The sequence below is a fragment of the Acomys russatus genome, chromosome 4 (assembly GCF_903995435.1).
Source record: "Acomys russatus chromosome 4, mAcoRus1.1, whole genome shotgun sequence".
Taxonomy (NCBI): domain Eukaryota; kingdom Metazoa; phylum Chordata; class Mammalia; order Rodentia; family Muridae; genus Acomys; species Acomys russatus.
The window spans coordinates 4,908,622-4,929,797 of record NC_067140.1 but is presented as its reverse complement, the minus strand read 5'-3'; the positions used below and the strand labels follow the sequence as shown (position 1 = coordinate 4,929,797).

At 47.7% G+C, this 21,176-nt stretch overlaps 1 protein-coding gene across 1 annotated transcript in view; it reads left to right on the top strand.

Annotated features, from left to right (window-relative positions):
• Positions 1–9,505: 9,505 nt before the first annotated feature.
• The window catches only part of Gss (glutathione synthetase), a 31,892-nt gene continuing 20,221 nt past the window's right edge, over positions 9,506–21,176 (top strand). The window contains exons 1-2 of the mRNA XM_051143596.1: positions 9,506–9,584; positions 14,347–14,481. Coding sequence (XP_050999553.1) covers positions 14,353–14,481 — 129 coding nt within the window. The 5' untranslated portion in view covers positions 9,506–9,584; positions 14,347–14,352. The remainder of the gene's footprint in view (positions 9,585–14,346; positions 14,482–21,176) is intronic.

The window sequence follows — 21,176 nt, the reverse complement described above, 5'->3', positions numbered from 1 at the left end:
AAATATGCAACACAACCTTCCCCTCAAGGATGCAGTTCAGATCCCAAACTGGCTGCCTCCCTGAGCTCAGAAAATAAAGCTTCTGTATCTGAAGTGAATTTTCTGGGCTTCCACCCTGAACCCAACAACTGTAATTTTACTGCTGTTATGAACTTCGGTGTGAACATATGATATGCAGGATATCTGACATGCAGCCTTTGTGGGGCCACGGCCACTGGTCTAGGGGTTGTTAGCAGGGGGCATAGCTGTGATGCTCCTCTGTTTTGGTTAAACGGTGATAATTCCCGAAACTAGAGTAGTGTGAGTCTCCAGAACTAAAGTAACCTGTTTCCCAAGGTTCTTGACATCTGGCCTGCCCTGTTGACCCTCAGCATTAGACAGCCCTGGGAGATGTTCATCCTCCTGGGAGATGCTCATCCTCCTGACACTGCTTTGCCAGCACTCCCTGGTCCCCCCTAGTCATAGCAATCTTGAGCCAAAAAAGGGGGGAAGCATTCAACTGCCTTCACCTTCTTCTCCCCTTTCTAGTCTGTAAGTGAAGAGTGCACCCCTCTGGGCCTCTTGATCTGGAGGACCCCCTTCCGAAGGTTTTATATTTTCTCAGATCACGCCTGTTCTGTTGTCGAAGTCCTTCCCTTTCCTGGACCTTTCAGAGGATAGTGGACAAGACAGATACTGGCCTTGCTGATGGAAATCACATTCAGGAGATGCAAACAACAAACAAACAGAAGTGATGTCAGATCCTAGTAAATGCTGTGAAGAAAACCCATTCACGTGACCGACTGACAAGGTGCGGCAAACATCTGAATGACAAGGAGCCAAGCCATGGCAGGATTTACAAGTAAATCATCTGAGGAGAGGAGCAGGAAGGGCTCAGCCTTGCTGGGAAGCGCGGCTCTTCACTCTCACTCTGTACACTACATCACTTTGAACAAGTTAGGAAAGTTCTTGGGCTCAGCTGCCACGTCTACAAAATAGAAACCACTCTTCCTTTGTCTCTGGTTAATACACGACCTTTGTCTGTCACTCGGGCTGCTGCTTCCTACCTTGTCAGGTAGAAAACAACAAGAAAAAGGTCTCAGACAGCAAATACTGTTCTGTCAGACCACCTGTCTGCCAACTCTGCCCCGTTCATACAGGAAGTCTGCCCGGCTGTCTGCCTAGACTGGAGAGATAGATGTACCTGTTTTATCTAAGGAGTTAGAAGGATTTTGATCCCTGGGTTGGGCCCCGGATTTAGTCAGTAGAAATTCTCCCTCCTGAATCTCTCCTCAATTTGACATTCCGCCTTTCTGTAGCTCCACACATAGCCATAGCTTGCCTCAGTCTCACAGGCTCACATTTGCCCACAAACTAACATCTTTTCTCTTCTTTTTTCCTGTCTTTTCTCTGCTAAAACCCCAGCCTCAAGGTTTCTTCCCAAAGCCAGCTCTTAATAGCCTGCCGCACACTCTAGAGCTCTCCTTTTTATTTGCACCAAACCAGTTGGGAGTTTGGTATCTTAGTCATAATTATTCCCTCGAGTTATTCCCTCAGAAACATTTCACTGTCGGGAGCCGAGAGACCCTGGCTGAGCTGAGAGACCCTGGTTGCGTTGAACTCCAGCTGACCCTTTCCAGCCAGCCTATACAGAAAGAACTTATCAAACATTTTGCCTGGCAACGGACAAACCGCAAACGTCGTGCTTGGCCCTAGGAGAGGGAACTTGGCCCTGAGAAAAGGAACACTCAGCGTACCGTGGCTTTGTAGCCTTTCACAGGAGTCACGGTACATGAACATCTGACGTGCTGTGCTCTCTGGGAGAGGACCGCGGGGCCACCTGTCTTCTCCCCCCGCCCCATACATTGTCCCAGGGGTTCCTACCCCAGAAGATTCTGTACTTTCCCACTGCTCTCCCTCCTTCCCCCGCCCTTCCTGAAGCACACTTTAAAAATCATACACCTGCTCTCAGTAAATGACTCTTGATAAGAACAACCTTTCAAGAGTCGTGTCTTCTCTCCCACCTGTTCTTATTTACAGGCCGCGACCCCCTTCGAGAACCCGAATAACTAAACCCGCGGGACGGGGACAGTGGCGCCCAGACGTGGTTGTCGGAGTACGGGTCGCCCCACGGACAGATTAAGATCGCGATCGCCCCTGTGACTTCATGGTTGTCGCCGCTCGCCCGGCTGCTTCAACTATTAGGTGAGTCATCTGTCCAATTTCTCAGAATGGGTAAAACTTTGTCTAAAGAGGCGGAATTCATTAAAGGCCTAAAAGACGCACTCAGAGAGAGAGGCATAAGGGTTAAAAAGAAACATTTGGTTGAATTTTTTATTTTTGTCGATGAGAAATGCCCCTGGTTCATTATTGATGGGCCGACCATAGATTCACACAAATGGCAGCGAGTCGATCGTGATTTAAATGTCCTCATAACTAGGGATGGGAATGAGGCCCTAGGACACAACATTTTTTCATACTGGGGTCTCATTCGTGACATTATTCAAGCCTCCAATTCAGAGACTGGACACAAACAACTCCTTTCTGTTGCAGAGTACTGTCTCAAATCTTCCCTGCCGCCTTCTTCTACGGCCCCTCGTTATCCTTCTCTCCCGTCCACCTATAACGACCCTTTCCCCTCCCCTCACTGCCTCCCCCTGCTTATGAAGATCCTGCCTCCTCTATGGAACACGGCTATTCCTCTTTCTGCGCACCTGTTATCCCTCTTAACAGTAAGAATTCCAAGACTGCCTCTCCATCCACTACAAAGTCTTCTGTGCCCCCTGCTGTCCTTTTTGTTAATCCTGGAGATTCCCTTAACCCTGACGACGCCGCAGCCCTTAAAGAAAAAGCCGCTGGAGATCATTCTGAAGAGTGGCCACCTCTTACAGCTTCACCCTGTAAACTGCAGCCTCCTGTCCTCCCCTATAATCAATCTCCTTCTTGCCGATGTTTTTCTTGCCTTTGTAACCTGAAAGCCCATCTTCACTCCCAGCTCACAGATGCTGTTAAAATCGCTCGCCTTCAGAAACAGCTTTCACTTTTAAACTTCTTGTCTTTCACAGACTTCAGTTCCCTGCCTTACTTTCCCTGCCACTCGCTCTCAATCTAATCCTGCTCCTCCCCCATTCTCCGGAGAAGCTGAGCTGCGAGTGAAGATCCTACCCCCCATCTGCTACACGCTCCCCGCTCTCCAGCCAGGGCCCATTCCCGGGCCCTCCTCTCCCTTCACTCTTTAATTTCTCTGCCATCATGTTAAAGCCTCAGCTGCCACAACAGGCTCCCCAGCCTGTCCAATTTTTGCCGGCCTCGGGGGTCAGCCAGCCACAATCCAGCCCACTGTTGCCTCCCCTCAGCCCCTGCCCCAAATGCCCAAACCTTTGCCGCTCCCCCAGAAGCACAGGAGTGGACCTCTGTACTTCCGCCTACACAATATTAAATCCTGACTCTGGCGTTCAAGTCATCTTTACAGATTCCACTGTTTTATCTCAGGCTTCCTGGCCTTCCTCTTGGCCGTGCCATCCCTCCCTAACCCACCTCCAGGGTATAGGTGCATCCACCAACACCCTCCAAAGCTCCCAGATTCTGACATGGGAGGATCCTGATGGCAATACGGGCTGTGTTCAGCCATTCATCGTCCCTGGCCTGCCTTAACCTTTGGGGGCGAGATATATTAACCCAGATGGGAGTTTACCTTTTCAGCCCCTCTCCTACTGTGACACAACAAATGCTAGATCAGGGATTCCTCCCCAGTCAGGGCTTGGGCAAAAATAGTCAGGGATGCCCAACCCCTGTCCAGACCACTCCCAAACTAGATCGAACAGGATTGGGTTACCGTACTTCTTTTTTGTAAGGGCCGTTGCTCCCCCTGCACTCCAGGCTGATAAGATTACTTGGAGAAATGACTCCCCTGTCTGGATCGACCAATGGCCCCTCCCCACCAAAAAACTCACCGCATGCCAGTTAGTGCAGGAACAGCTGTCCGCAGGCCATATTGAGCCCTCTACGTCTCCTTGGAACACCCCCATTTTTGTCATCCAGAAAAAGGGGGTAAATGGCGTCTACTACAAGACCTTAGAGAAATAAATAAAACTATGGTTCCCATGGGAGCCCTTCAGCCAGGACTCCCCTCCCCTGTCGCCATTCCCAAGGGATTTTCAAAAATTGTTATTGATCTTAAGGACTGCTTCTTTTGCATCCCTTTACATCCGGAGCATTGCAAGCGCTTTGCCTTTAGCCTACCCATTGTTAATTGTGTAGGACCCTCCCCTCGCTTCCAGTGGAAGGTACTCCCCCAAGGTATGGCAATAGCCCTACTCTTTGCCAAAAGTATGTGGCCCAGGCCATAGATCCCTTTCGCCTTAAACATCCTGATCTCTACCTTATCCACTACATGGATGATATCCTTTTGGGGAGCGAATGGTGAAGAGCTCCTGCGAGTTGCGTCCTCCCTAGTAGCCAGACTCCAAGAGTTTGGCTCCATATTGCGCCAGAAAAGGTTCAGCTTCAGCCCCCTCATTTTTTTAGGATATGAATTACATTCTCATAAGATTCTCACTCAAAAGATGGAACTTAGAAGAGATTCTTTACACACCCTAAACGATTTCCAAAAGCTCCTGGGGGACATTAACTGGTTGCGCCCCTATTTAAAACTCACCACTGGAGACCTTAAGCCCCTTTCTTCTATCCTTCAGGGCGATCCTGACCCCTCTTCCCCTCGACAACTGACCCCTGAGGCTATAAAATCCCTACAGGTTGTTGAGGCTGCTATTTCAAATCAGACCATTTCATATTACTCCCCCTCTTCCCCTCTGGCTGTTGATCCTCCCCACCACTTTTTCGCCCACAGGTTTGCTATGGCAAAATAAACCGTTATACTGGTTACATTTACCCGCTACCCCTTCAAAAGTCCTTTCCCCATATCCCCTCCTAGTGGCCAAAATACTCAGGTTGGGAAGAGAGAGTTCCCTTAAAATATTTGGAAAAGACCCAGACATAGTCAGCCAACCCTATAGCCCCGCCCAAATCCAATGGCTACTACAAACATCCGATGACTGGGCCGTCAATTGCTTTTCCTTCCAGGGAAAGATTGATAACCATCTCCCCTCTGACAAACTTATCCAATTTCTCAGTAAACAAGCCCTAATTTTTCCTAAACATACCAAGAGTACCCCTATCCCACAAGCCCCCTTAGTTTTTACTGATGGCTCCTCCTCCGGTGTAGCTGCCTATGTTATTGATGGGCAAACTACCAGGTTTCAGACTAATCTATCTTCTGCTCAACTAGTGGAACTGACTGCGGTCTTCCAAGTGTTCCAAACCCTGCAAGACTGCCCCTTTAATTTATATACAGACAGCGCTTATGTTGCTTGCTCCATTCCTTTGTTAGAAACTGTGCCCTTTATTCGGCCAGATACTAATGCTTCCCCCTCTTTGCTAAAATCCAAAAAAGTATCCAGCAAAGGACATGCCGCTTCTTTGTCGGACATATTCGTGCCCATACTGGTCTGCCTGGACCTTTGGCCAAGGGCAATCATTTGGCCGATCTAGCCACCAAAGACAGCTTCTTACTTCTGTTATCCCAAGAACGGCACCCCCTTCAAATGGCCCAACAGGCTCATCAACTACACCACCTAAATGCTCAAACCCTGAGACAAATGTTCTCCATTACCAGGGAACAGGCCCGACAGATTGTACGTCAGTGTCAACACTGCATTACCTTCCTCCCTGAGCCACATCTGGGAGTTAACCCTCGGGGACTCACCCCAGGAGAGTTGTGGCAAATGGACGTTACCCATTTTGCCCCTTTTGGAAAACTAAAATACATCCATGTGTCTATAGACACCTTTAGTGGATTCCTTTACGCCACCCTTCAGTCCGGGGAGGCTACAAAGAATGTAATCAGCCATGTTCTTTCCTGCCTCACAGTTATGCCCCGGCCCTCCACCATTAAGACAGACAATGGGCCTGGCTATACTAGCTCCTCCTTTAAAAACTTTTGCGCCCAATTACAAATTAAACATGTTACTGGAATTCCCTACAATCCCCAAGGACAAGGCATAGTAAAAGAGCTCATCAAACCTTAAAAAATATGATTTTAAAACTCAAAAATTCTGGGGGATATTATACCCCATCAATAATAATCATAAAAATTTATTAAATCATGCCTTATTTGTCCTTAATTTTTTAACCCTTGATAGACAGGGAAAGTCGGCTGCCGATAGATTCTGGCATCCTTCAACTGCCGATACTTATGCTCAAGTACTATGGAAAGATCCATTGACCATCAATGGCATGGACCAGACCCTGTGCTCATTTGGGGCAAAGGACATGCCTGTGTCTATGACCAGACTGAACAAAATGCTCGATGGCTTCCTGAAAGGCTAATCAAACTGGCTAACCCAACGACCTCCCCAGGGAAAATCCCTGAGAAAGATCAATAGATGTGTTTTCTTAGAATGTCCCTGCTCATCTTCTTCCTCGTCCTCCTGAGCCCGGTGGTAAGTACTCCCCTCTCCCTTCCCCGCTATAATCCCTACGTGATATTCAATTACACATGGGTCATTGTAAACCAGGCTGGTGACATCGTTAATTCCAGTAGCCACCTGGGAGCTCAGCCCCATTGGCCGGTCCTCCAAGTAGACCTCTGTGCACTGGCACTCGGGGCTAACCCCGACTGGGGTACTGAGAACATTTTTTGGCCCACACATGAGTCTAAGGCTCCCGAACAGCCCATAAGAGGAAAAGACCATGTCGGATGCCGCAATGATTTAGAACGAATACTGCTTCATAAGGCTTTAAGAAGACAAGGGTACTGGGGACTAAACGGAGGCCTATATGTTTGCCTTGGCACCTCTCATCGTCCCCGGACCAATAATTACAAGTGCGGAGGCTCTAATGATTTCTTTTGTGCCTCCTGGGGATGTGAGACATCGGGAACCACTTATTGGAAGCCATCTTCCCCCTGGGATTATATCTCTGTCACTAGTTCTTGGATACACCCTGAAGTTAATTCGCCTTGGCCCCTAATGGTACTTATTTTGCCTGCTCTTCAGGCCTGGCCTCTTTTCTCTTTACCCCTTTATTTATCCACAAACGTGATTGGTGTGTGACAGTCCTCTTATTCCCTCGCTTCTCTGTCCACAACCCTGAAGATTTCCTGAACTTTATAAATAAGGGCATCTCCATCCACCCCCGATCTAAGAGAGAGCCCATTACGACCCTCACCATAGCCACTATTTTGGGCCTTGGTGCAGTGGGGGCAGGTACAGGAATTGCCTCCCTGGTGACCTCCAAACAAGGTTTTGCTGAACTCCAGACAATTATTGATAGAGATATTTCTAATATGAGAGATGGGATTCAGGAGGTAAAGGACTCCCTTGATTCCCTTGCAGAGGTAGTTCTTCAAAACCGCAGAGGCCTTGACCTCCTTTTCCTCAAGGAGGGGGGGCTCTGTGCTGCTCTTAAAGAGGAATGTTGCTTCTATGTCAGTAAAACAGGCTTAGCACAAAAGAGCCTTGACAAAGTTTCCAAGGCTCTGGAAGAACGCCGGCGAGCCAGAGAGAAACAAGGATCCTGGTATCAAAATTGGTTTTCCTCCTCCCCCTGGCTCTCTACCCTCTTGCCCAGCCTCCTGGGCCCCTTTGTGGGGATCATCCTCCTCCTTTCTTTTGAGCCTTGGGCCTTCCATCGTTTAACCACCTTTGTTAAAAGCCAGGTTGACTCTGCTACCAAGAATATACACAGGTCCATTACCACCGCCTCTCCTCAGAAGATCCTAAAAATAATGCCTCCGAAACAGAGACTTCAAGGGTCCAACAGCCTTCACAGCAGCCCTATGGACAACCCCTACAGTTCCAGGCATTACGCGATGCCAAATGGAGAGCTCGACTCTGCCCCAGGCGTTTCTGGTAACCTCATCAAACCCCTTCCCATCATCCTCAGTTCTTACCGCACAGCCTTTTTGCCTTGGAGGTCAGATCATTCCCCCAGGCCTGGCAGGCTGCCTGTAAGTCCTACATAACTAACTTGCAGTGAGTCTCTCTTTCTTCTTTCTGCGTGGCCTTTGCACTCGACTGGCCCTAGTTGCCATTGCACGTCGTAAGGCACCCTATATCTGTGTGCACCCGGTGGCCATTGCACCCCGCAGGGAAGCTTGCCCATTGCACGCGGGATGGCACTGAGTGGCACCTCTAAGATGGTCCTTGATCGGTTGGCTCTGAGACATGCTCCAGCCTTGATCGGACCATTTCCTTTTCCTAAGCTCACTGCCCATATAACACCCTATGGAGAGCTGCGAAGTACTGCGCCCACATGTGGCACCAGTTTTCGCCTTCCGCCACCCCGACGGCGAGCACTCTCGGGAATGTGTGAGACCTTCCTTGGCATGTGGTGTGCTGGGCCTTTATTAAATAGGGAAGGGGGAGATGTCGGGAGCCGAGAGACCCTGGCTGAGCTGAGAGACCCTGGTTGCGTTGAACTCCAGCTGACCCTTTCCAGCCAGCCTATACAGAAAGAACTTATCAAACATTTTGCCTGGCAACGGACAAACCGCAAACGTCGTGCTTGGCCCTAGGAGAGGGAACTTGGCCCTGAGAAAAGGAACACTCAGCGTACCGTGGCTTTGTAGCCTTTCACAGGAGTCACGGTACATGAACATCTGACGTGCTGTGCTCTCTGGGAGAGGACCGCGGGGCCACCTGTCTTCTCCCCCCGCCCCATACATTGTCCCAGGGGTTCCTACCCCAGAAGATTCTGTACTTTCCCACTGCTCTCCCTCCTTCCCCCGCCCTTCCTGAAGCACACTTTAAAAATCATACACCTGCTCTCAGTAAATGACTCTTGATAAGAACAACCTTTCAAGAGTCGTGTCTTCTCTCCCACCTGTTCTTATTTACAGGCCGCGACCCCCTTCGAGAACCCGAATAACTAAACCCGCGGGACGGGGACATTTCACTCAAGGAAAAATTTCCAAGTGACTCAGATTTTGAACAAACTTCTCACAGTCTAGGGAAAAGAAAGTTAAATTACTGTGTGGGTTGCCAGGGGATGAGGGGGTCTGTGTAGGGGGAACCTGCGTAAACCTGTATATTTAAAAACAGCCCCATGAAAATACAAGCGAGGGGATAACAATCGGGATGTAATCTGAATAAATTATAAATTAAAACCAGAAAAACAAAAACAGCCCCATGAGGCTGGAGAGAGGGCGGTTAGGAGAACTTTTGCACTTGCAGAGGACCCGGGTTCGGTTCCAACGAGGATCCGACGCCTTCTGCGTTTGAGCGTTCCCAGAATGTCACTTTGTCTCTCTGGGAACCAGCCCACAGGTGGCATCCCGCCGTTGTAGCCACACCCCTTCCATACTTCCTAAGGCCTGTCCCTTAAGGTATCGACGTATCCATTAAGGCCTAGGTCGCCTCTCACGCTGTGCTCCTTCCCGGCCGCCGTCCAATTCCACAGACGCGAGGTTCCTTCCCCACCCTCCTCTTTAAGCTTAGCGGAGCGGTCTGCGCAGGCGCATTGCGTCGTACGGAGGCCCCGCCCCCCCTGAGCCTGGGTAACGGCGTGAGGAGATTGAGCTGGGTGAGCAGCTGGACAACTAACGAGTAGGTCGGGGCTCGGCGACGGCGGCTGGCGAGGGTCAAGTTTCCTCAGAAGGAGGAGAGCTGTGAGGGAGGGGTCTGAGAGCGATTGGAACGCGGCTGGCGGGCGGGCGGGCAGACGCGGTGCCCGCGACCGCGGCGGGCACCGGGGAACTTGTGTCCAGTGAGGGGTTTGGGCTGGGCGTGCTGAACCTAGATTCCCAGATCGGCGGCTTCCAGCTCGCACTCTGTCGGCGAGGCTAGAGGCGAAGTTCTAGGAAAATGTAAAAAAACCACCATCAAAAACTGGGAGAGATCAGGGCCAAACTTTTTCCAGGAATGGGGAACGAACGGGGCCGGCCCATCGTGGGGACAAGCCTGGGCCAGCGACTCTGCTATAGCCCGAGGCCCTGAGCCCTCGCTGGCCTCACTCACGGGATTAAAGTCCGACCGGATTTCTATGTGGGCGGTTAAAAGTTTGTCATGATTCATTCATCACTTACTTATTTAACCTTCAGGTTCTGGTACTAACGGAGAAGTATCAAGGCTAATGCTAATTTAAAAAAAAAAAAAAGATTTGATTATTTTTTATTATGTATGTATACAGTGGTCTGCCTGCATGTACATCCGCAGGCCAGAGGAAGACACCAGATCACATTATAGATGGTTGTGAGCCACCATGTGGTCGCTGGGAATTGAACTCGGGGAGCTCTGGAAGAGCAGACAGTGTTCTTAACCTCTGAGCCAGCTCTCCAGCCCTGGCAAATGATATTTTTATGCTAGATGTACAAACCTGGGCAGGGATGTTCTGGGATGGCTTCCAACACTCAATCAGGAGTTGTGAGCACTATTCCGAAAAGAACCCAGAGGCTGGGGATGTCACGCAGTGGGAGAGCCTTTAAGCCACAAGGAAGCGGCCATCAAGACCTGGAAAGTGGGAGAGAGGGCATTGTCACTTAATTAGATAATCCCAGCACTCGGGAGGCAGAGGCAGGTGTATTGCTGTGAGTTCAAGGCCAGCCTGGTCTAAAAAGCGAGTCCGGGACAGCCAAGGCTACACAGAGAGACACTGTCTCGAAAAACAAAAACGAAACAAAACAAACAAACAAAAAAAGGTGCCTTTACTATTCCAAATCTACTTAGTGCCCAGGAAAGAAGAAGAGGCTTTGGACGGGTGTTCCCCTAGCTCAGTAGAGGCAGACATGGAGGAATTCAAAGTGCTGCATTTAGTCAGCAGAATCCACAGGACTGATGTAGGAGAAAGGGGCATGAGAGGCTCGGGTGCCAGGGTCGGGTTCATCAGAGGGGAGGCCCCGAGGGGCGAGGGGGAGCAGGAGAGTATTCTAGTTTGAAAATCAGGAAAGTACCTGCTGTGAAAACACAAAACCTGAGTGTTGTCAGCAAAACAAGTCACAGAACAGTTAACTCTACAGAAAGGAAGAATGAGGGAGGAGCCCGGTTAGCAGTTTTCTGGTTGTTATCATTGTTAGTGTTTGTGGTCAGCATTGTTTTTCTCACTTGTGTTCCTCCGTAGTGTGTGTGTGTGTGTGTGTGTGTGTGTGTGTGTGTGTGTGTATGTGTGTGTGTTATACAGATTTGCTTGTCAGTGTTTGTTTGCACATGTCCAGGTGGAACCCCAGCATCCAATGTCCTTCATCGCTGTCCACTTTCATCTCTTGTCTCTGCCCCCTCGCGTTCTGGGATTAGAGGCCACCCCCTACACCTGGCCAGCATTTATGTGAGTTCTGGGGAATCTGAGCTCTACCTGCCAAGCCACCTTTCTAGCTTTCTAGAAAGTGGAGCTCACTCACATTCACTGACCAGCAAACACCAGAGATCTAGCTGTCAGGACCTCCCAACTGTATACAACTGTACAGGAGAGTACAGACCTACCTCTACCAGGTCTAATAAGTCTCCCACTGTTTGTTAAGTGGGTACAGCCGAAACAAGTTCCTATGTATAGCACTCTGCTATGGGGTCATGTGTTATGCTTGGTCCCCAGTGTGGGACCTCTGAGAGGTGAGGCCTGGCGGAAGCTGCCCTCGGACAGTATTGAGATAGCTCTTGTGTGGAGTGAGTTGCTATGAGCCACACTGCTCACATGCCCACCCTTGAAAGGCCAGCCTGGGAGTCCTCCCCGGAGCCAGCACCATGCCCTGCTGCCTTCACAAGGGAGAGATTAATTAGTCAACCATTCAGCTGGGTGTGGTGGCTCAAGCCTTTGATGCTGTCGCTTGGGAGGTTGAGAGTGGAGGATTGCTGAGGTGGAGGCCAGCCTGGGTGACATAGCAAGATCCTGACCAGGGGAAAAGAAGTAATAAAACTTCTTAGTTGGACTATTTTTTGAGACAGTATCTTGCTATATAGCCCCGGCTAGCCTGGCACTCAATATGTAGCTCCGGTTAGCTTTGAACTTGCAGAAATGTTCCTGCTTCTGCTGGTATGATAGACAATGTACCACCGTGCCCAAATAAGAAATCACTTTATAAAGTTATCCAGATTCAGGCCTTTCTCGATAAGAACAGAAAGCTGCCTAGTTAAAGCTCTGAACATGCTGAGAACCTTGACTGATTTTTCTCACTTAATCCACAGTGCCTTTCCGTATAAGGGAAGTAAAGGTTACTACAGACTCAAGCCAGGTCTGTCTGGCCCCAGAAGCTGGTGCTCTACTGTGACTGTTGTCTCCCATGCTCCCCCAGCACTGTGCCTGTGGCGACTGTCTTGAGATCACATGCTCACCATTCTGTCAAAGCGTTGTGCTGAGGCTGGCAGACTTGGATGGATTATTTAAAACCAGCTCATTCATGAGGAGGAGGCAGAGGCTGAAAATGATGGAGGTTATCTGTCATTGTCCAACCCTCTTCCCGAAGACCACTCACTGACTTTGGCAGCCATGTTTGTTTCTTAGAATTAAGTGACAGCAGGATAGAACAAAAATAGTGACAGATGCTTCTAGATTTTTATTCAGATCCTCTGAGCCCTGAACCTGCTGCAAAATGAATAAGCAGCAAAAATGTGAGTTAGTGTACTTCTCAGCATCTCTGGCAAACAGTCAGTTTCTTGACTTTGGCCTGGGCATTCGGTTTTAGGTATTTCTACCCTGATAATGTAATGTGATTAATTTCCTTCCTTCCTTTCTTCCTTCCTTCCTTCCTTTCTTTCTTTCTTTCTTTCTTTCTTTCTTTTTTCCTTCTTCTTGTTCTTCTTCCTCTTCCTCCTCCTCCTCCTTCCTGTCTCTTTGCCTCTCTCTTTCTCTGGTTTTTCAAGACAGGATTTTTGTTTGTAGTCTTGGCTGTCCTGGACTCGCTTTGTAGACCACGCTGGCCTTGAACTCACAGAAATCCTGCCAGTCATCCAAGTGCTGGAATTAAAGGTGTGCGCCGCCACCACCTGGCTTTTTTTCTTTCTATTTTTCCATTTGTTTGTTTTCTTTCTCAAGAGGGAGCTTCTTTGTGCAGCCCTGGTTGTCCTGAAACTCACTATATATGCCAGGTTGGCCTCAAACTTACAGAAATCCACCTGCTTCTTTTACTTTTTAAAGGTGTGTGCCTCCATGACACGCTATAATGTGATTTCTTTAAAATGTTAAGAAATGATAAATGTCCACACAAAGATGTAATTGTTTTATACTAGTAAATTAGTTCCTGGTGGAGGCTGGAGAGATGGCTCATCAGTTAAGAGGTCCTGAGTTCAATTCCCAGCACCCACATGGAGGCTCATAACTGGGAATCTGCTGCACTCATTGAGTCTGCAGACTTACACAAAAACAAAATTCCACCAGCACAGGGATCTCTGTTAGCTGGATGCCAGCCTGGTTTACAGAGTAAGTTCCAGGACAGCCAGATCTATACACAGAGAAACCTTGTCTCGGAGCAGGGGGTGGCGGGGTGGGGTGGGGTGGGGTGGGGTGGGGTGGGGCTCCTAGTTAGTATAAGGGAGAGATTGGCCTTATCTGCATTTCATGGTATTCTACAAAGTTCCCTCCCCTACCCCTTTGTAATTTGTTCGAGATCTAGTGATGCAGGTTGTTGGAATAAGAAAAGGAAAAGAGCCAAGAGAGATGACTAATTAGGTAGAGATGTTTGCCACCATGGCTGATGTTTGATCCTGGAAACCCACATGGTGGAAAACAAGAACTGACTTGCAGGTTTTCCTCTGACCTCCACCAAGCATTCTATGGCAACCCACACACACACACACACACACACACACACACACGAAATTTTTAAAAAGTAAAGATTAACAACTTACTAGGAAAATGCAGTCCCCACCCCTCCCCTGTTGGGCTCCTTCAGTCATAATCTGGGGTAGGGCTCAGTAATACGGATTTCCCCAAGCAACCCTAACGTTCCTTAGGCCATGTTTAGAAGCCGCCGATTTATCCTTCCTACTTACCTCACAGGCAGGGAGTCTGCAGTTCTGGGAGGGGAAGTTACCTTGTTCCAGTCACATGTGACACTGGTGCCTCTTTCTCCACTGAAGAGGTTTAGACCAGAAGTCCAGAGACCTGGACTTAAACTCCAGCTAGACCAGCCATTATCTGGGACAGCCGGTCCCCTTCCCTGAACCTTTGCTTCCTCGCTGGGAGAGCAATGCCATTGCCGAAATGAGAACCCGAAGAGAGGACGAATGGCCTTGGAAGCGCTTTGCCAACTTGATTTGTGCACGCGGAGGAAGGGGAAGCAGTTTGCTCTCTGCCACAAAGGCCCTTCCAGGGGAACTGGTCAGGTCTTGGAGGTAGCCACATTCCAGGCCTTCTGTCACCAAGTCCTCTTGTCTGTCACAGGTCGGGATGGCCGCCAGCTGGGGGAGCGTCTTGCAGGATGAGAAGCAGCTGGAAGAGCTGGCGCGGCAGGCCACAGACCGGGCCCTGGCTGAGGGCGTGTTGCTGAGGTCTCCCCAGAACCCCAGCTCCTCAGACGTAAGCTTCCAAGAAGGGCCAAAGACTATGCCTCTTTCCTTTATTTTATTCAAGAACTAACATTGATTTCTAAAAGTCTGTAGAGCAAAAAGAAGCATGCTGGAGCCATCAAACTTAAATCTGGGGTTCGAAGTGTAATTTAGGCAGCTACTTAATTTCTTTCAGTAGGTAGACACAGTAAGACTGTGTAATTGACTATGTAAGGTAATTAGGAGATAATTCCTAGGAAGCACTTTGTCCAGGGAACCCATATATATATCTCAAGGGCCCCGAATCACAAATCATGCTGTCTTCTCTGCAGTTGCCTTTTTGTTTGTTTTTGAAACAGAGTCTCAGCATGGAGCCCAAGCTAGCCTAAAGCTCACTTGTAGACCAAGAGGGCCTTGAACTCATGGTGTTCCTCCTGCTGGGATCCTAGGTGTGTATCACTCTGCCTAGCTTGGTTTGTGACATATCCTTTCAGGTTTTTGTGCATACACGCACATGCACACATGTACACACACACACACACACACACACACACACACACATACACACACACACACACGCACGTGCGCACACGTATGCACCTGTAATTTAAAATCTAAGTTGAGCCAGGCATAGTGGCACATACCTTTAATGCCAGCATTTGGGCAGCTGAGACAGGTGGATCTCTGAGTTCGAGGCAAGCCTGGTCTACAAAGTGAGTTCCAGGGCAGCATCCTAAAACAAGACAAAACAAAAATACAAGTTAAACCATACATATTATTCTAAGATGTGTTTTTAATTTTGGTTTAGCAATCTGTTTAAGGAATTAATTAGCCTTCTGTGAGGGTCAGCTTCATTTTTTCTTTAAAACAAACAAACCCATTCAGTTTATTTATTCATTTTATTTTGTAAAATTTCCTTTAAAAAGATTTATTTACTTATTTTTTAATTTATTATGGATACAGTGCTCTGCCTGCAACCCAGAAGAGGGCACCAGATCATTATAGACGGTTGTGAGCCACCATGTGGTTGCGAGGAATTGAACTCAGGACCTTTGGAAGAGCAGCCAGTGCTCTTAACCTCTGAACCATCTTTCCAGCCCCATCAGTTTATTTTTATTGCCAGGGATTATAATAAATGTTTAAAAGTAAAGGCCAAATTTCAGTACTCATTTAGTTGCTTATTCTATTTACTCTTAAACATGCTTTCCCCTAGTGTCGTAATTATGTCACATTTGTGTAAATATATGGAGGCACTCAATAGTATTTCAATATCTCTTATGATGCAAAAATTAAACACTCATTGGTATATTAAATATGTCATTTTGACAGGCAACACACATACACACACACACACACATACACACACACACACACACACACACACACAGGCTTTTTTGAGACATGGTTTCTTTGTGTAGTCCTGGCTGTCCTGGACTCACTTTGTATTACCAGGCTGGCCTCAAACTCACAGAGATCCACCGGCCTCTGCCTCCCAAGTGCTGGATTAAAGATGTGTACCACCACTGATGTGCTCTAGGATATTTTATTTTATAATTCATAAATTTTATGCTTATTTTATAGGCTATTAGGAAAAGTGATGAAGACAGTCAAAAAGACAACATTTTGTTTAAATTTAGGGGTGGCTCATATGTTTATCACGTAGAGTCTTGATTGGCCTTTTTTTTTTTTTTGAGACATGACTTCTTTGTGTAGTCTTGGATGTCCTGGACTTGATTTGTAGACCAGGCTGGCCTCAAACTCAGAGAGGTCCACCTACCTCTGCCTCCTAAGTGCTAGGATTAAAGGCATGGCCAAAATTTAAAACCCAGCAGCCTTCATTCTGCAAATACTTACTTTAAAAGAAATTTAGCATGTCATTTTTGAGAAATACTTCGTCAGAGATACTTATTGCTGCCCACATATTACATCTGGTATCACACTTGTTATCATAACTATGAAGGTGGCCACATTCCTCTAATTATTAACATGTTATATAGTCAGAGAAAGCTAATCAAATCATCAGATCACTTACTTATATATTAGCCAAACTGTGCTTGTGGTTAACTCCACTTCCCCCATTTTTGAAGCGCTAAGATGTCAGTTTGGGTCTGTTCTCAATATAAAACCTTCCTGTGACACTTGCAATTAGCCCTACAGCTATAAACTGGGCAGGGCAGAGCAGAATACGGTTCCCTCAGTGTTCCTACCACCCAGTGCTGGCTGTCCCTGCTCTGTCCTAAGGTCTGGATGCACACGGACACATTTTAGTTTACAGGTGTAAAGATAACCACGCATATAAAGGCGGCTTCATTTTGCTGTAGTGTTCCAGTGTGGGGTGGCTCACAGCGTCACTTTCCTGTACCATGGGCTGTTTGGGAACTTTATATCTGCAGATAGCACGGGAATCAAGCATGCAAGCCCGGGGCAGCTGTGTGCGTTTGTAGGGTTCATATGTAAATGTAGAACTGCTGTATCCAGACCTAAAAAGTCTCCTCCTTTAGCTGGGCTCGGTCGCAGGAGGATCGCTTGAAAGTTCGAGTTTGAGACCAGCTTAATAACATACTGAGAATCTTTCTCACAACAACAAACAAACAAAAAAAACCACTCTCCTTAATCTGTTGATTTTGCAACTACATAATACAGGAAACATTTTCCTGTGTCAAAATTCAAAGGTTGGTTCACCCTTCCTTCCACGTTACCTGCCTTCCCAGATCCCCTCTCCTAAAGACAGCATGCTCAGTGTCTTCCTTCTCCTTCCAGGTAGTTCAGAATAACAGATACTGATTTTCTCTACTGCTTTTTTGTTTGTTTTGAGACAGGGTCTTACTGTGTAATCTGTGCCAGTCTCAAATCTTCTGTGCTCCCTTCTCGGCCTCCTGGCTAGCTGTGCTCACTGTCATGTAATGCCACCATACCTGCCCTAGTATGCAAAGGCATGCACTACAGCCTTCCTGATTGTTTCTTTCTTTTTTGTCCTTCTTACTCCATAACCCCATATCTTTCTTCCCTTCCCTTCCCTTCCCTTCCCTTCCCTTCCCTTCCCTTCCCTTCCCTTCCCTTTGCTTCCTTCCTTCTGCCATTAACCTTAACACTACCCAGGCTGGTTACTGAAGAGGTGCCAGCACTGTTTTCTTTAACCTAGCCACATTTCTTTTGTTGTTGTCTCTATGTGACTCAGGTATGGGCCTGTGGACTGTCCAGACCCAGGAAGTACTTGCTGAGGCCCAAGTGCATGAAAACGGCCATTACTGAGAGCTGGCCAGTGCCATGGAAGTCGGCCTCTGGCTTTGGAAATAGTACTGCTTGGGTCAAGAACTTCAGGTTTATGAATTGCTGGAATCCAAGATGGATGTTTAAGCTTTTATTTCTTCCTTTAATAATGGGTATCATGAGAAGGTTTAATATTTAGTCTTTCTTGGATGTAATGGGGCCTACAAACAGCACAGTCCTCAGTGAGACTTCTTTCTTTGGTGACATGGGGGTAGTTTGCAACAAGGTCTCACTCTGTAGCCCAGGCTGCTCCTGCTTTAGCTCTGAAACCCTGAGATTTTAGATGTGATTTTGCTATTATTTGTATATGTGCATGTGTTAGTGTGTATGTATGTATGTGTGTGATTGCAGGCCCCCCATGTGCCACAGTATGCATGTGTAGGCCAGAGGACAACTTTTGGAAGTCAGCTCTCACCTTCCAGCTTTCTGATGCTGTACTGTGCATATCCCCGGCTGGCCAGCCTGGGAGTGACATGGGCACATCTGTGTAGCACTGAAGCCAATGTTGTTGTTTGTCTTACTTTTATCCACTAAGCCATCTCCCTGGCCCCCTCACTGAGAGTCCTAATCAAGAGAAAAAGACAACTGTCTTGTCTGTCTGTCTGTGTGTCTGTGTCTGATTTTGTTCAAATCCATACCCTGCTCTATGCCAGGACTGCCTTCACAAAGCCAACTTGGTGGCCAGCCAGAGGCTCTCACCTTTGGAGCATGGGGTTTAGTCGGAGAATGTCATTGGACAAGGAGGTGCAGGCAATGTGCAGCGCAGCATCAACTGTCATTTATTGACTACTCATTGTGTGTCAGGCATTATTCTAATCACTTGGAATTGCTGACTCATTTAACCTTCACCACAACAGAGATGAGAAAACCAAACCAAACCAAACCCACAGCTCAGAAGTGAAGTAACTTGTCTGAGGTCATTGAAATCGTGGGAAGATTGGCAGGGGCAGGGTCCAGTGCCCCTGAGACCACGCTCTGCATATCTCCACCTCACTGCTGTCTCTCTTGGGACACCTGATAGAAGCAGTAAATCATTTCGATTAAAGGTTAAATGGGGAATGGTAGAGCTTAAAAGACAAATGGGAGCCGGGTGGTGGTGGCGCACGCCTTTAATCCCAGCACTGGGGAGGCAGGGGCAGGGGGATCCCTGTGAGTTGGAGGCCAGCCTGGTCTATAAAGCTAGTCTAGGACAGCCAAGACTACACAGAGAAACCCTGTCTCGAAAAACAAAACAAAACAAAACAAACAAACAAAAAAAGACAGATGGGGGCAAAGTGACAGTATACCAGGGACCACAAATGTTCTAAGAATGCAGCTGGAAGGCAGGGTTCCCCAGTGGGTGTAATCAGGTGATGTTGGACAGCCAAAAGGCCTTTGAGACTCAGGAGGGGGAACTGTGACCTTCACCCTGTACCCTGTCATAGCAGACCAGGCACGTACGGGCCGAAGATTTGGTACCTGCAGCATTAGGGAGTGAGCTGTTTTTAATAGGTAACACATGAGCTAGGTGCACTGTTCAAAAGCACATTTAGTGTCGAGTAAGGCTCCGTCTCCCAGCCACTGTCCCCTCAGAGGCAAGCCATCATTACATTTTTTGTTAGTGGGCCTGGCGAGTTGGCCTTGTTAGTGGTTAAGAGCACTGGCTGCTCTTCCAGAGGACCTGGGTTCAATTCCCAGCACCCACATGGCAGCTCACAACTGCCTGTAACTTTAGGGAATCTGACACCCTCACACACACACAAATAAAAACAAATAAATCATGGTGTTGTCTACCTCCTTTATTATCAACATTTTTTGTTTAACATATTTAATTTTATTTTATGTGTTCGTGTGTATGCCCAGGTGTATGTATTATGTTCAGTACCTACAGGGGACAGAAGAGGCGTCAGGTCCCCTGGAACTGGAGTTACGGGTGGTTGTGAGCTGCCATGAACGGAGGTGCTCTGACAGAGCAACAGGAGCCCTTGACCACCGAGCCATCTCTCCAGCCCCATGCTACTATTAAAAAAAAAAAAAAAAAAAAGTCAGAGGCAACGTTAAAACAGCAGGGGCGTGGGAGACGGGCCATTTTGTGAAGTAGAGCAGCAGAACCTGAGTTCAGATGCCGGAGTGCACACCTGGCACAGCAGTGGGCGCCTGGAGCCCCAGGGCCGGGAGGCTCACTGGCTAGCCAGCCCTGTCAAATCTATGAGTTTCAGGCTTAGTGAGAGACCCTGTCTCAAAAAAAAATAAAGGTGAAGATCAGTGGAGGAAAAGATACCCTAACAAATACGCGTACCATACACACATGCAAGTATATGATAAATATAACAACAACAGCAATTATAATGGAAGTTACCCGTCTTATCTACACAGATCAGACTGGGAGGGTGTTGTGCACATGCCTGTAATCCCCCCACTCGGAAAGTGGAAATCAGAGGGAGTAGAAGTTCAAGACTGGGCCACTAGATGGCTCAGTAGGTAAAGGCGCTTGCCACTAAACATTAGGACCTGAAGTTTTGACTTCATAACCTAGTGGTAGAAGCAAAGACTCAATTCCCAGAAATTGTCCTTTGACATATGCATGCCATAGGAGGAACACACACACACACACACACACACACACACACACACACACACACACACACACACACACAAATAATAATGTACTTTGCTTAAAAAGAGGCTCAAGCTGTTGTTTTCTCTTAAAAAGTGAGCAACTGTGTGTGCCAGCCTTTGGCCTGTGGACAGCAGAGGACAGCTGTGTGCTCTTTGTCCTAAATTCAAGTGGGCGTAATGAGCTCTGGGTTAGGACAGAGCAAAGTCTTGGCAGAAAAACTCTGGGACATTTTTTGCATCGGATAGGACTTGAGAGAGGCAGTTCTCTGAGCTTTAGAGCCGTGCACTTTAGGTGCTAGCTCACCCTTTACAGGATCCACAATGATCCTGCTCCTGGCTTTTTGAGACAGTATCTTTTTGTATGTGTAAAAAGGAGATGATCTATTTGTGAACATGCATATCAGCAGAAAGATATGAGACACAAATATACCATTTCTCTTGGGAAAAGGAGTAGGTGAGTCAGGCCAGAGTGGGATAGAGACACACTTCTCTCACTATATACCTTAGCTCTTTTGTTACTTATTTATTTGAGACGTGGTCTCTCTACATAGCCCTGACTCTACTGGATCTCACTATGTAGATCAGGCTGGCCTTGAAATCACAGAGATACACGCCTGCCTCTGCCTCCCGAGTTCTGGGACTAAGGGCATGCCCTACCACACCTAGCTATTTAGAGCTCTTTTGGATTGTGTATTGTTTGTATTACCTAGTTCAAGATAATGCTTTTTAAAATAAATATATAATGGAAGTTCTAAGCTGGGTGGTAGTGGCACATGCCTGTAATCCCAGTGCTCAGAGGCAGAGGCAGGCAGATCTCTAGCTCAGGGCCAGCCTAGTCTACTAAATAAGTTCCATATA